The sequence below is a fragment of the Xiphias gladius genome, chromosome 11, assembly GCF_016859285.1.
Source record: "Xiphias gladius isolate SHS-SW01 ecotype Sanya breed wild chromosome 11, ASM1685928v1, whole genome shotgun sequence".
Classification (NCBI taxonomy): domain Eukaryota; kingdom Metazoa; phylum Chordata; class Actinopteri; order Istiophoriformes; family Xiphiidae; genus Xiphias; species Xiphias gladius.
In genome coordinates, this window is record NC_053410.1 from 10144378 (window position 1) to 10158103 (window position 13726).

Below are 13726 nucleotides of genomic sequence, written 5' to 3' on the forward strand. Positions count from 1 at the left end.
AAAACCAAACACAATGCTGGATTTAGCTTCTTTGCTTCACACAGAATGAACCAGCTTCCTGCTGAACCTACATTAGCTCAGCTTTAGCTACTTTCAAATCTAAATTAAAGACTTATTCTTTTGTGCCTTTGATTGATTATTTATATATTTTTTTCTTTATTAAATGTATTACTTTTGTGTACTGTCACTGTGCTATAACTTTTATTTTTAATCAATATTTTGTTCAATATAGTAATTTCATTCAATACATTTTACCATCCATTTAATTATATTTTTAATTGTTATTTTAGCCTCTGTGTCAGAAAGGTGTCATACAAATAAACTTGCCTTGCCTTGCCATTTATAAATCAGTATTTCATGCACATGGTGCTGCCGTCCATCCATCTTCCCTCAACCTGGACTGTCAAAATGCTCCCTTGTGTACAGATGGACCGTTACAGCAATTAAACACCAGAAAGAACATTTTTCTCAAAGCAACATTAGGTCAAGTTATTCGATATTTTATTGGAAATGTGTGAAATTCGTTTCAGTCTGCAATCAATAACAGAGACAAGAGGAGGGGGGCATTACTCAGATACCACACTTGAAAACAGTACAACAGCGTAATGCAACATAAAGATTTCTGGAATCCAAAAAGGTGTAGGCTGTAGGCTGTCCAATGCAAATACCATATTGTTCCTCAAAGGTCAGACATCAGTCATAACAGTCACCTCAGTGCAGCTCATACAACAGAAAGTCACTGACTCTGAAGCTGTAATTGCAATGAATGAAGAGGCTAATAGACAAACCCATATCCAAACAATTCAGACAGGGGGTTGTAGCCTACAGACTTGCAGGGGAAAATAGGCTTTATTTTGAATGTATCCTTGTTACTTATAATGTCGCACTTTACTAGTGAAAATTTAATAGCTTTCCAGAAAATATGTCAGAGTCAACTGTAATACACAGTTGCAAAATGTTCCAGACGGGTGAGTAAATTGCTCTGATAGTAAACTACGTGCGCTTAATGCATTTGGATATGTGTATGCTAAAAGAAGCCGTAAAGGTGCACTATCAATAACTGTTTGGATGTAATGGACTACAATACAGTACCATATCCTGTTAGTCCTAGTTTTCTTTTTGTGACCTGCTCTTTCACAGTTTTGTTTACTATATTTACTAATTTTACTAACTATTTACAGTTTTGTTTACTATATTTACTAACTGTTCACTAAGTTCTTTACAGAGTGGCTTTCACGGGATGAGCTGTGGCCACAAATTTGGGGTGAGCGGTCCCTTTAAGTGGCTTGACTGAAAAACTCAGAGTCCCGTAATGCACCGGTCTATTCTTCGTCGTCAGACAAAAACGCGGAAACAAAAGAAATAATCAGTTTGTCAAAACAAATAACACCGAGTTGGGATAAAGTGAGCGTAGCTGTAGCTGACAGCTGTCAAAGTTAACACCTTAGCTTCTCTTACTCTAGCCGAACGACTTGCCATGGCTTTGAAAAGAATACAAAAGGTAAGAGTAATCGTCTTTTCTTAATTAATTTCATGTATAGAAGAGGTCGTAGTGATACGGAAACGTCGCTCTCACGTTAGCCAGTCGATCACCTAGTAGCATCTGCTAGCTAACCTAAAGTCGTTGATTATTGTGCCAACGTGTCGTGAATGACCTAAGGCTAGGTAGTCACTACACCAAACAGCTTTTACTGCCAGCAAGACCGTTATTCGTGCCACTGGCGATGACATTACACTAAAGCCAGTTAGCAAAGCAGTTAAACTTCAATTAGCTAACTTCGCTGCCCGCTAAAGTTGGCCTAGCAGACGAGCAGCGTGAAAGCACTTTTACGTTGTGTTCCGCGCTGCTTTTTCAGTATATTTTAATTTCCCGAAGCTTTAAGTAGTCGTTCGCTGACGTTGGTTTACAGATGAACTAACCGCAAACTTCAGTATTCTGCGTTTAAAGCTATGCACCACAGTGGGGCGGAAGCTGTCAGACACTTGAGTTGTTGTTTGTTTCTTTGTACAGGAGTTAAATGACTTACAGAGAGATCCTCCAGCTTCATGCTCAGCTGGACCTGTAGGCGAGGACAGTAAGTGTGAGAATAATGTATACAACTAGGAGACATGTATTCTGTTGCTGTCTTTTTTGTTATCAGTATTGCTGTGCTTTGGGGACTGTGTTGCAAATGTAACCGATTTATGTGTATCAAGTCTTGATACTAAATAATGTTCTCACAGATTGTTTCTTTATCTTTGTTTTCTGTAGTGTTTCACTGGCAAGCTACCATCACAGGACCGGTGAGCTTTTTCTGGATTCGTTTTCTGGATTTTTTTTTTTTTTTTTTTTTTTTTTTAAACAAGTGGCTTCTGGATCTCTAGACAATAGTGTTTTATGTTGACTTTAGAGCACTTTCTATACTGTATGGAGAGCACAGACTGGCACACTCTATCCCAATGTTACTCAGTGAAGCTCGTGGCGTTAATGAGACAATAGGAAAAAGGGAAAATATCATATCTCAATTTAAACGAAGAAAATCTTAAATGAATGAAAGGAAAATAATAATCTAAATTATGGTTGCTCTCTCACTTGAAATGGTATTTTATCCCATAAGGACACAGTACTGGGCATAATTTTACAATAACCTACTTCTCTGTTTCAGAATGACAGTCCATATCATGGAGGAGTATTCTTCCTTTCTGTCCATTTCCCCACTGACTATCCTTTTAAACCACCAAAGGTAAGATTATTTAACCTTAGACACTGATTACCTCAAAGGTAATTAAAACAGGCATTTTTCACTGTTTTCTTAATTTTTATAGAGCAAATAAAACAATGAAAATGAAAGTAATCATTGGATGTGTCCTTTGACAGAGACCCTGACCAACTTCAGAATCCACTTTGAAAAATAGTTTATTTTACCTATGTCTGCTCTGGTTTTTTATTTCCATAGGTTGCCTTTACAACTAAAATCTATCACCCAAACATAAACAGCAATGGTAGCATCTGCCTTGACATCCTGAGGTCACAGTGGTCACCTGCACTTACAGTGTCAAAAGGTAACTAACGTGTACATTTTGCCTGTGAAGCACAGTATAGTACATTACAGCAGCACTGCATATGATCTGGTTTGTATCTAAGATTTATTTGAAGTCAAGAGGAAATAGAGATTTTTTTAATGTCATTTGACATTCTTAAGGGTAAAAGTAGGATGTGGGCAAAACAATACACATGGGGAGGGAATGTCAACGATGGAATGTACTTTAAATTATATCAAACATAGTGAGGCATTGAAGCCTGTTTGGTCGAGTAATCGCTGTGCTGTCACCAAATCTGGATTCTTCCTAACGAATGATTTCCTGGTTAGTCTCAAACTGACTAAAGGATTGCTAAAAAAACATTTTTTTTTTTTTAAACTATCAGGATTTTGATATAACGGTGCATGAAATCAAAGCTTGTCCATTTGCACTTAAAGTGGTAGAGCTAAGAAGTTGAAAAGTCACCTTTAATTTAATTGAAACTTGTGTGCATACTGATTTTTGATCCTTTTTTTCCAGTTTTATTATCCATTTGCTCTTTGCTATGTGACCCAAATCCAGATGATCCACTAGTCCCAGACATTGCACACATCTACAAATCGGACAGACAAAAGTGAGTATGAGAGCCCAAGACGTTGGTATGTGGAAAAACTTAAATGAGTCAGCTATTCTTTATAAACCCATTCTGATCTTCTTTTCTCTCTAGGTACAACAAACAAGCCAGAGAATGGACTCAGAGGTATGCAATGTGAAGGACTTAAGTTTCAGCAACAATGACGCATCCCTGAACACCTCAAAATCTGACAGTACTGTTTCAACTGCTCATCCACACTGGTTCTAGCTGAGGTGTTTTATACGCTTGAAGCACTTTCTCTACTCAGATTTTACTTGACTTAACTGTTTTTACTGTTTATTTTATTTTTTCCTTAAATTGGCATTATTATTATTATTACTATTATTATTATTATTATTATTATTATTAGCAGTGGTGAGATGGTCTGATTGTATTTTTCTTTTAAGAGATTTATATTGTACGAGACTGTACTGAATTTCTTTTGCGTTGTTTTGCATTAAAAGCATTGATCAAAACTGAATTACAATTTGTCTTCACGATCCACAAGTAAACTGATATTATTAACTATCCTCCTGCTGCATAAAATGTTTGGCTCAGTGTAATTCCTATAAACCAATAAATAAGAGGAGTTGTTACTCGTATGACCACTAGGTGGTAGCCTTTACTTTTTACTGATCAAGCCTTTGACACAAGGCAGTTTTTCTCCTGTACTCCTTAACTTTAGCATTTGTGTTAAGTTAAATTCAGGCCCATTTGCTAAATGGTTATTCGTGGGGATAGTGGCTGTCACAATTTCTTGTTTAAGTATTGAAGTTAAAACGTGAGGAGATTTTCAGTCCATTGAAATTAAACCACCCATTATCATCAGCTCTGCTGGTTGCAGCACAGTTGCTGTACACTCGCGACGCTAGTGTATGCACATTAATTGAGCAGCTCGTGTCTCCTTTAGAGCTGTTTATGATAAAATGCAAACATGCTCTCCCTATTGATATTAATGTAAAGATGGGCATACACATATATCTCTGAAATGCCATGGTGATGTGCTGTAATTGGACCATCGGGTTTAGTGACCACTTCTCCTTTTTGTAGTAGTACCACGAATATTGGCTCTTAACTTTTCAACTCTAGTGACCTACCAGAAGGAAGACATAGTTGGGGATTAACTATAATTGAAATGAACATTTTAGAGAATGAGGTGACTTGCCTTAACCCTGAAAGACTTACTAGCAAGTTTAGGTGAAGGGCTCAAATGTCAAAGCTCAGTTTTCACAAATGCAGGTAAAGATGATCTCAGTTTTTAGAAATGCTGTCAATGTTTTTCTCCAGACGAAAATCAAGTTTTCAGGTACATGGTAGTTTCTCTTTTTAATCCTGGTGTTTAGGGGTGATGGAAGTTTTCACTTCTGACTGAGAGAGATCCATGGTACTGCAGCTCTATGGTGACTTTGCTTTGTAAAGAAGGTCCCAACTGTCACTGTAAGGTGGTGGATGTTGGGTCGTCTGAAGCCCGCCAAAGCAGGCAAGTGCGATTCACAACTGAGTTTATTTAAATATGAAGAAGGAAACTGATGCGGGTAAAACATCACCAGCCACTGGCCTGGCAGGTTCCTGTTCGGGATGACAAATCACAAATGCAGCAGAACAAAATATTAGTGAAGGAACATAAAATGTGGAGAACGACCAACAAGTCACAAGTTAAGCTGGAACCTGTAGAAACATGTAAATTTAATGGATGGAAAACTTTCATTTAACAAGGTCATATATCACTGGAAACTGTCATCAGTCATTTCCTGGCCACAGCGTGAGAATAACCCCAGAATTACAATTCTACGAGGACCTGCAAACACCCTGGTCAACGGTGACCTGTTTCATACCTCTGGGTTCTGTATTCATTTATAACCCGTATTTGTTTTTTTTTTCTGATTGTGGTCCTTATTGAGTCAGTTTTACTCAATGCACGCTTGCTCCACATTTTGGTTCATTTTGGTTCCCCTTTCCTGTATTGTTTCCCCTTCACCACCCTCAGGATGTGTAGTGTTTCCTCTATAAACCAATAAGTTGGTTGCCTGGGGTGTTATTATAAACTGCCAGCCGGACTGAAAAAGAAGTGGCACAGAGGTATAAATGTATGCTTAAGTCAAGCCTGCCATTGTGCTCAATCGATTATGGTCACTCTATTTTTATATCTCGTGGTATTACATTGACTTGTAATATAATTGTCAGCTCATAATAACTATGATTTTGCTTGCTGTGATTGTCTATAATGCCTCAACAGTTTCCCATAAGCGAGACATTAAAGTTGTGCACTCTAGGGGTCCCACGATAACATAAATTGAATCTAGTGAGTTTTTTCTCGCGAATGCAAGAGTTTGGAGACTTTCGCAGAAACCCAGGGGGAGGTAGACGCTCAGAAAAAGTGTTTCTGGGAGGAGTCCCGCCTTTTCTGCACGATGACACGTGAAACTTTCCCGAGGAGTCGGTCGGTATGTTTGCAGTGTGTTGTGCGGCGCCCCGTCAACTCAGGAGACAACCTATAGAGAGTGGACCAGTGTGCTCCTGCCTATTTTTAGACGTCTGCCTAATGGGGGAAAGCGAAGGGGGCTTGAAGAAACTGCAGAGGAAAGGTCTCGACTGCGCTGCAATGAGCTCGCACCACACCGCGGAGTGACGGAATTTAAAAAAAAAAAAAAAAAAAAGTTTCCACAAGTTCGGCGCCTGGCTTCGGCTCAACTCAACTTTGAATAAAACGCGGTGGCCTCCGGAGAAGTTGCTGCGCAGCACCAATGGCTGCCCAGTGCGACACTTTAAGCGGATACTTGCAGCAGTCGGACCAGGGCTCCAACAGCGAGCGCAGCACCGACTCTCCTCTCCCGGGATCAGAGGAGGATCTGAGCGGACCCCATCCGCTGCCAGATCCGGAGTGGACCGAGGAGAGGTTTCGGGTGGACCGCAAGAAGTTGGAGGTCATGTTATTAGGTAAAAAAAAAAAAAAAAAACAAAAACCTAGTACAAAGTTAGTGGTACATTGAAGTATTTCCAATGAATAACGCGGGTTTGAACTTCCTGTCCACGTTTCATCCGATTGTTGCCTGTCGTTGTTTCCGAGGAGCTGCACACTTTCGCAGCCCCCGTGACGGCCCTTTGTCTGTCTCGGACGCATGAAGCGACACTTTCTGTAGGTAACTGGCCATTTTCAGTGACTTGTAAACTCCAGGTCTCCTCGTAAGCATGGCCAGGTAACCTGAGCTCGTTCCGTGCTTGATCCGGAACGAATCAATTAGGACAATTAAGCCGAGTAAATTTGTTAGGGGGGGGGGGGCGACTTCGTTTAGTGTCACCACCTGGCAAAGTGAAGAAAATACCGTGCTGCCCCCCCCCCAACCCAGAAAGAAGTGTCTGCGTTTACGTGCCTGTTTCCTAAAGCGAGAGAGTTTGAACGAGCCAGGGACACGAGAGAGGGGGACCCATCGATGATGGTACCCGCGGTGCTTCGCCCGTGGACGTAGTAACACGCCCCGGGCACTAGCTGTCGCTACACAAGCTCCCACGGCGTCCGTTTGTTTCGTAGACTAAACTGAAATTGACCCCAACATGCAGTTCATTTACTGCTCAGCGAAACAGTTTGCGTGCGGAAACGGCCGATGCAACACCCTTGGCTGACCCTGACAAAACACGTTGTGTAAAAGGAACTGAAAGTTGATCCATAATCATAGAAGGTGGTGTACAAGTACAGCAGCAATAGTCTTCATTAGGAAATGACATTAGTTACATTTTCATGTTTGTCATTGATGCATCCTGCCTCAAAACTCAATACCAGACTCCTTTTTTTGTTTTTGTTTGTTTGTTGGTTTGTTTGTTTGTTTGTTTTTTGTTTTTGTTTTTAAGAAAAAAAAATCCTCTGCCTCTTGTACACCGGCTTGTTCCCTCTTCCTGCATGTGAGTTGTCACTGCATGTTTTTTTTTTCTTTTCGGTGATAAAATGATTCAGTGCGTGATCTCTCCTCTAATGACGTTGCGAGTGACAGTGAGCAGTAAAAAGAGTGATAACGGGCCCATAAAGACGAGCCAAGGCCGCTCTCTGTTGAGAGGTCCCTGGAAACACAGAGGTTGAGGTCATTTATCGCACATTTCAAAACACAAGAGTGGAGTATTATAGCATTAGGTAAGTCAGCTGGATTCTCTCTCAGTTCCACAGGAAGACAGTAAGTCAGAGCCGCGAAGCAACCGGAGCGGCCCTGAGGAGGATCATTAGCAGTCATTCTCCTACTGCAATTAAAACAAGGATGATATTAACTGCGTCCACATTGCTGACGAGTATAGCTTTAAATTTTATCCCTATAACTCAGTGAAAGCTGCTCATCAGTAGTGTTTAAGTTGTCATTTAAATCTGAGACCAACTTTGGTGAGTAATCCTCGGCGAGCACCTGGTCCTGAAGTCAGTTTATCCTTTATCCTATATACACACAGACACACACACACACACACGTACTTCCCCTTGAGAAAGTCCTGGTTGCTGCCTCGCTCCTCAGTACATTCCTCAAAGCTCCATGTCATCCCAGACTCTTCCAGGAAAACAACTTTACCAGAGGCCGGCCCTAAATCCGAAGTGTCCCAGACATACCATGCGCCACGTCACGCAGTGTGCCTGAATGTGCCCGTTTGTGCATCTATATGTTACGTCTAATCTATCCACTTTACTAGGTCTTAACAGTTTGTTAGTTTGGTCTGCGTACCTCAGCCAGCATCCTGTTTTCCTAGCTGCTGCTTCATGACACCATGGCTGACACTGCTCATGTTGAGATTGCTGCTGGGATGTAGAATAGAAATAGCTGCTATGCTCCACTGTCTCCTGGTCGTTCTGGTCAGTTGTAGGTTCGGGTTTAAATGCCATACTGTCTCAGCTGTGAAACTGCTTTCACCTTTGATCTCTGGCCTTCAGGAAGAATCCAGGCTGTCTGGTTGCATCATATAAACCTTGGTTATCTCATAGTAGACATTAAAACAGTCCTAGCATCTGTTGAGTTTTGAACACAATGTATTAATAACCACAAAAAGCTACACTTGTGGTCTAGATTATTTTCAACTCACTGGATCAGAGTCTCATCTCCTTTTTGTTCTGCAACCGTAGGTGTAAGTTCAGACCCCAGTAAATAGCTCTTTTAGTCTCATCCATTCGGGTCAGAGCTGTGTAACATCTGGCTGTGTTTTGATTGGATAAGTTGTAGATTTTGAAATGGTACATCATGTTCTGAAGGCAAGAGTTTGGACTATAATGAAATCATTTTATGGGAACTCCAGTATATTTTTGCTCAGCGTTTTATTGTCTGTGACGGTATCTCTGGCTTCTTTCTCCTGGAAAATAAAGTGTGCTTGACCCTCAGCAAAGGGCCACAGGTCAAATCGTCCCGCAATCACTTCCCAAACAACAATACCTCAGTATTCTTTTTTGCTACATCCAGGTAATATGTTTGCCCTAGTTCACAACTTGGAAGCTTCAATGACCCCCTAGTCCAGAATTGTTAAATATCAAAGGTATTAGGCCCACTGAAATTTTATAATTGGAAATTCTTAAAGTACTCAGCTTTAGAAACAGCATTCACGACCACCTCCTGTATGCATTGTTATGTCAGCGGCTATTCTTTAAGGAAATCGCTGTGAGGTACACTTGCTTTTGTGCAGTATAGCTAAACACCCATTCACTCTCTTGCATATTGATCACACATTTCTGCCCTACGCATTCATTAGAGGTTTCGAGCGAAAGACTGAGACATTGATTTCTTTTTTTTCCTTTTCAAATGGCGGACAAAATCTGAGCTAATAAATCAATAAATTGCACAAAGAATTCGGGACATATTAAATATCAAATAAACAATAATATGAAGATAAAATAGATAATTACCTTTTATATTGGGTGTGCAACTAATGACTGTTTTCATTATCGAAAGTAATATTGATCAGCTGATTATTTTCTTTGTTTGTTCTATAAAAAGTCACAAAATAGGGAGAAATGCTCTTTAAATTCTCCCAGGTGACAGTTACAACAGCATGAAGATGCTCGGGACCATATGCAGTATGATAATTAAGCTGCATTGATCAAATCCTTCTATGTGGTGTCCGTTGTACCTCATTCATGATTGGTTCATCAGTGCCTGGATACTTAGATCATTTACCTTTTCTCTGCTGTCTCCATGTTGACACTGTTTAGATAAGAAGCTAGCTAAGCTATGCTTACGAATGATGGTGGGATGCAGTGCATGTTTGCTCAGACACATGAGCCTAACACCTGTATGTTTGCTAGATTACTTGCTTTTGTCATGGACATCTTGGCTAAGAGTTTGGTCAGTTTGACTTTTACAATGATTTACAGAGGCAGGCAGTTAGAATCAAGTTGCTTCACGGATTGCATGTTCATTGATTTTCTGTGCTGTGTTGTCTTAGAGCAGAGCTGTGACATTGCTGTGAAATCTCTGTGCTTCCAGTTTCTCCCTCTGTGTGCAAGATACGATCTTTAGAAAAGTTTCAGGAAGTTGTTGCAGCTTCACCAACCGAACTGAATCTTTGAATACCACAGCCAAGGACTTGATGACAGATGACAAAATACGTGAATGAAAAATATTTTTATGGATACATTTTTAACTTATACATATTATATTCGCATGCGTGTGAAATATTTTCCTGTGTGACATAGTTAGGAATAGCCTGTTGTGTACATTACTGCATTCATTTCAAAGTATTTTATTCTGTAATTGATCGATTGATTTATATGGCAGACAGATGGTCGCAGCTTTAAAAGGTGTTGCCTGAAAAATTTGATCTCCTGCAAGTGTATTTACCTATGTGCGTCTGAAGTCTAGGGCCGTAACAGTGATTATATTGGCTGTTAATAAGGAATTAGAAGATGTTGTTCTGATAATAAACCTGCCTGTACTCGGAAGTTACAGTAAGTGGGTCAGCGTGGGACATCAGACTGGTGGAGAGGCGTATAGTCAGGGGTTGCATACTGGAGAATAAAAATGATCCAGAATCTGTGCTCATTAAAAGATGTTAGTGACTCACAAGTAGTTTCTCAACACAGAAGCAAAATCCCAGCATACGCACGCAAACTACCCTTAATTTGAATCGGCCATATTTTACTCCCCCACTCTATCACAATTTGCATGTGGAGAAAATGGAAATTATTAACTGCTCAGCAATTACAAATTTACTGTCTCTTGCACTGGCAGGGACACAGGTTCCCTGGGCTCAGGTCAGTAAACAGAGTGCAAAGTGACAACACAATCTCACCCTGACAGCCATCAGGGTTTACTGTTGTACTGCTGGCACCCTAGAATAGAACTCCCAAGTTAATGGCTTGGAGACCTTGACACAGGCATGGAAGCTTGAAAGATAATTTTATGTGTGCAGGGAACTGTCTAAGAGACCTTTTGTGCCTTTTATACATTCACTATGAAGTTAAGAGACCAGGGGCAAGTGTGGGAAAGAGGTAACATTTTATCCAACCCTGATTATCCAAATTCAGTGTGTCGGCATGTGCACCGAGGTTTTCAATGGATTTTTTAAAGCATACGTTGGCGATGTCTTCTGATGTTTATGGGTCAGTTTGAAGAGCTCTTGCTGTGTGTTTCCCTGCACAGACTAGTAATGATGAGAGTTTAGTGGTGCTTGTGACTGTGACATAGCCTCCTGGTGGGCCAGTGTGCGCACACAGCGTAACAACATGTTTGCTGAGCAACTACGACACCAACCTACAATTAGGCTAAGTGAATCATTTTCTTCACTGAACTAATTTGTTTTCCTGCTCCTTGACTGTTATTGGGCGGATTTGTCTCAGAAAAAAAACAAAACTGTTGCACAAGGTTTTCACAGGTATTTTTAGTGTGTAGTGATAATGTTATCAGTATAATACAATACAATACTCCATCTGATATCCTCTGGGTAGAAGATGCTAATGCTAGGAGTTGTTCAGAATAAGTATGTTGAAATGTTTTCTCACACAACTTCATTTGCAGGCCACAGATTGCACACAAAAGAATATATTATTTTGGAGGCCAGTGGAAACTGGTCCTCTAGTGAGAATATGATTGTTATATTTCTCAATATTCTTCTCCTTATTGTGCAGAGAATGATTTCTCTGGCTTCTGTGCCCATATAATGGGTGAATATGTGTGAGGGCCTCATCCTCCTCTTCCTCCTGGGTGCTGAGTAAGACTCACAGACAGGAAGTGAGTGTCTTGTGGGGAATGTGCTGGAGGCTTTCTCTTCTCTCCGTTATTCTCCCCCTCTATTGCTCCCTCTTGAGCATTCAAACACTGCTCTGTTGTTCCAGCTTCCATCAGATCCACTATGGAGTCGCCGAACATCAGAAGCACTTGTGGTTTTTGTATCTTGCAGTACTCAGTTTTGTGGCTAAAAAGTTGATAGTAGGGCTGCACAATTAATTGTATATAATTGTACATCATGATATCCATAAATATTCGTTACGTACAATATTGAAGTTATTTTGATTTTCAGATATAGTGCTGTATGTCCTGTAACATATTATTTGACTAGTCTAAAGTGAAAGTAAAGATGGAGAAGCAAAGAAACCTTACACAGACCAACCTTTGGAAAAAATGCAGTAAAGAGTGGAAAACAATAGATAGAGCCAAAACTTGAGATGAAAATCCTCCTCTCATGTCTAGATGTGAAAATTCTTTATTCCCTCAGATGAGGTTGTCATGTGTAATTTGGAGATATTTTGATGTGTAAACCAGATTCTGGCTGGTTTCAGTGCAAAATGTGTGTTACAGCTTTGACTGTGCCAGAGCAGCAGCAGCTGTTGTTGTTGTTATTTTGTTTTGTTTTTGTTTTTGTAGTTGTGGACCACTATAAGAGTAGCTGGCACTGTCACGACAAAGAAATGCCTCCCATTCATTTCAAGAAAATAGAGATGCATTTACTTCCAGACGCACTCGCTTCTGTCAGGATTAGGTTCCGCCTCGTTTGCCTCGTACAGAGCTCAGTCTGATTGTACTTTGACCTGTGAAATAGCGAAATTCTTCAGTTGTCAATTTGAGGGAAAGAGTAGGATTGACCTGCTGTTGTTCAAGAAATATTGATAGCATATATTTGTGTTTATAGGACGTCATGCGGAATGAAAAGTGCCTGTAGAGTAGGAAGTTTGCTGCGTGGCATACATTAAGAGCAAAGGACAAGAATATGGTGAAAATAAGCGTTGGATTAAAGGGACGTATCATGTTCAGTTTGAGGAATTCTGAAGTTAGCTTTCAAGCCATGCAAGCTAAGTTTATCCTTAATAACCCTTGTCAAACTGTATTACTTCCAAACCTGCTTACTTTTGTTGAGGACTTGGAATAAATTTAATGATATTTGACTGCAGCAAGACAGTATAGAAAGAATAGAATTTCTTCTTACTGCACCTTTTTTGAGAAACAAGGGCATAGATCTACAAAATGTCAACTTTTCCCAAAATGGGAAAAACGGCCTGATAAGGGTTTAATCCTTCAGGTTGTCCAAAAACTTAAAACACCAAATAGGGAGATATGTGGTTCTTACTACAGAGCAATATGACATACAGCCTCTGAAAAAGTAACACACGTAAACACACATCTATACCAGTAGGAAATAAAATGATATTGTCTGCTGAATGTTAAGCAGAATTATTTGAACCTGTATCGTTCGGCCAGACAACCTGTGTGGATAAAATCTTTCTACCTGTTGCTGTGTACAGAACGTTTTTGCAACACTTTAAATGAATCCAAACTGTATGAAAAGCAAACACATCAGAACAACCAGTCTCTGTTTTAGATGCTTGAGTTGATTTAACTACTGAATTCTACTCTTCGCTTTGCTTTGTCCAGTTACCTCTTGCCACCTTCCCTCTCTCTCCTTTTCTCTCTCTCTCTCTCTCTCTCTCTTGCAGATTTTACTGAAACATGCTGATACAATTAAACAGATCTATTCAACTTTGCTTACACGTTGAATTCCTTCATCCTGGGCATGATGAAGCTTTCAGGAGCTGTAATATAATTCACCTTCAGTCTGCGGAAAAACCTGTAATTCATTACTCAAGAAAATAAAACCAGGAGTCCTATTTCAACAGTCCGAGTGGAGCTGGAGTGCTGTGACCCA

General features: G+C 40.2%; 2 protein-coding genes across 2 annotated transcripts in view; both read left to right on the forward strand.

Moving 5' to 3' along the window:
• Window positions 1-1310: 1310 nt before the first annotated feature.
• On the forward strand, window positions 1311-4115 carry LOC120796793 (ubiquitin-conjugating enzyme E2 D4-like). Its single transcript, XM_040139863.1, has 7 exons — window positions 1311-1501; window positions 2012-2075; window positions 2252-2283; window positions 2646-2723; window positions 2937-3042; window positions 3541-3634; window positions 3728-4115. The coding sequence occupies exons 1-7, from the start codon at window positions 1478-1480 to the stop codon at window positions 3771-3773; spliced, it is 444 nt and encodes a 147-aa protein (XP_039995797.1). The 5' UTR covers window positions 1311-1477; the 3' UTR covers window positions 3774-4115.
• Window positions 4116-5971: 1856 nt separating this feature from the next.
• LOC120796480 (protein bicaudal C homolog 1-like) overlaps window positions 5972-13726 on the forward strand; it is a 55517-nt gene continuing 47762 nt past the window's right edge. The window contains exon 1 of the mRNA XM_040139380.1: window positions 5972-6571. Within this exon, the coding sequence (XP_039995314.1) occupies window positions 6379-6571 (193 nt within the window). The 5' untranslated portion in view covers window positions 5972-6378. The remainder of the gene's footprint in view (window positions 6572-13726) is intronic.

Bases quoted from the DNA above. Each gene is read 5' to 3' on its own strand.
- LOC120796793 (XM_040139863.1), top strand. From the start codon at position 1,478: ATGGCTTTGAAAAGAATACAAAAG. The intron at 1,502-2,011 runs GTAAGAGTAATC...TTCTTTGTACAG, and splicing joins CTTTGAAAAGAATACAAAAG to GAGTTAAATGACTTACAGAG. The intron at 2,724-2,936 runs GTAAGATTATTT...TTATTTCCATAG, and splicing joins ATCCTTTTAAACCACCAAAG to GTTGCCTTTACAACTAAAAT.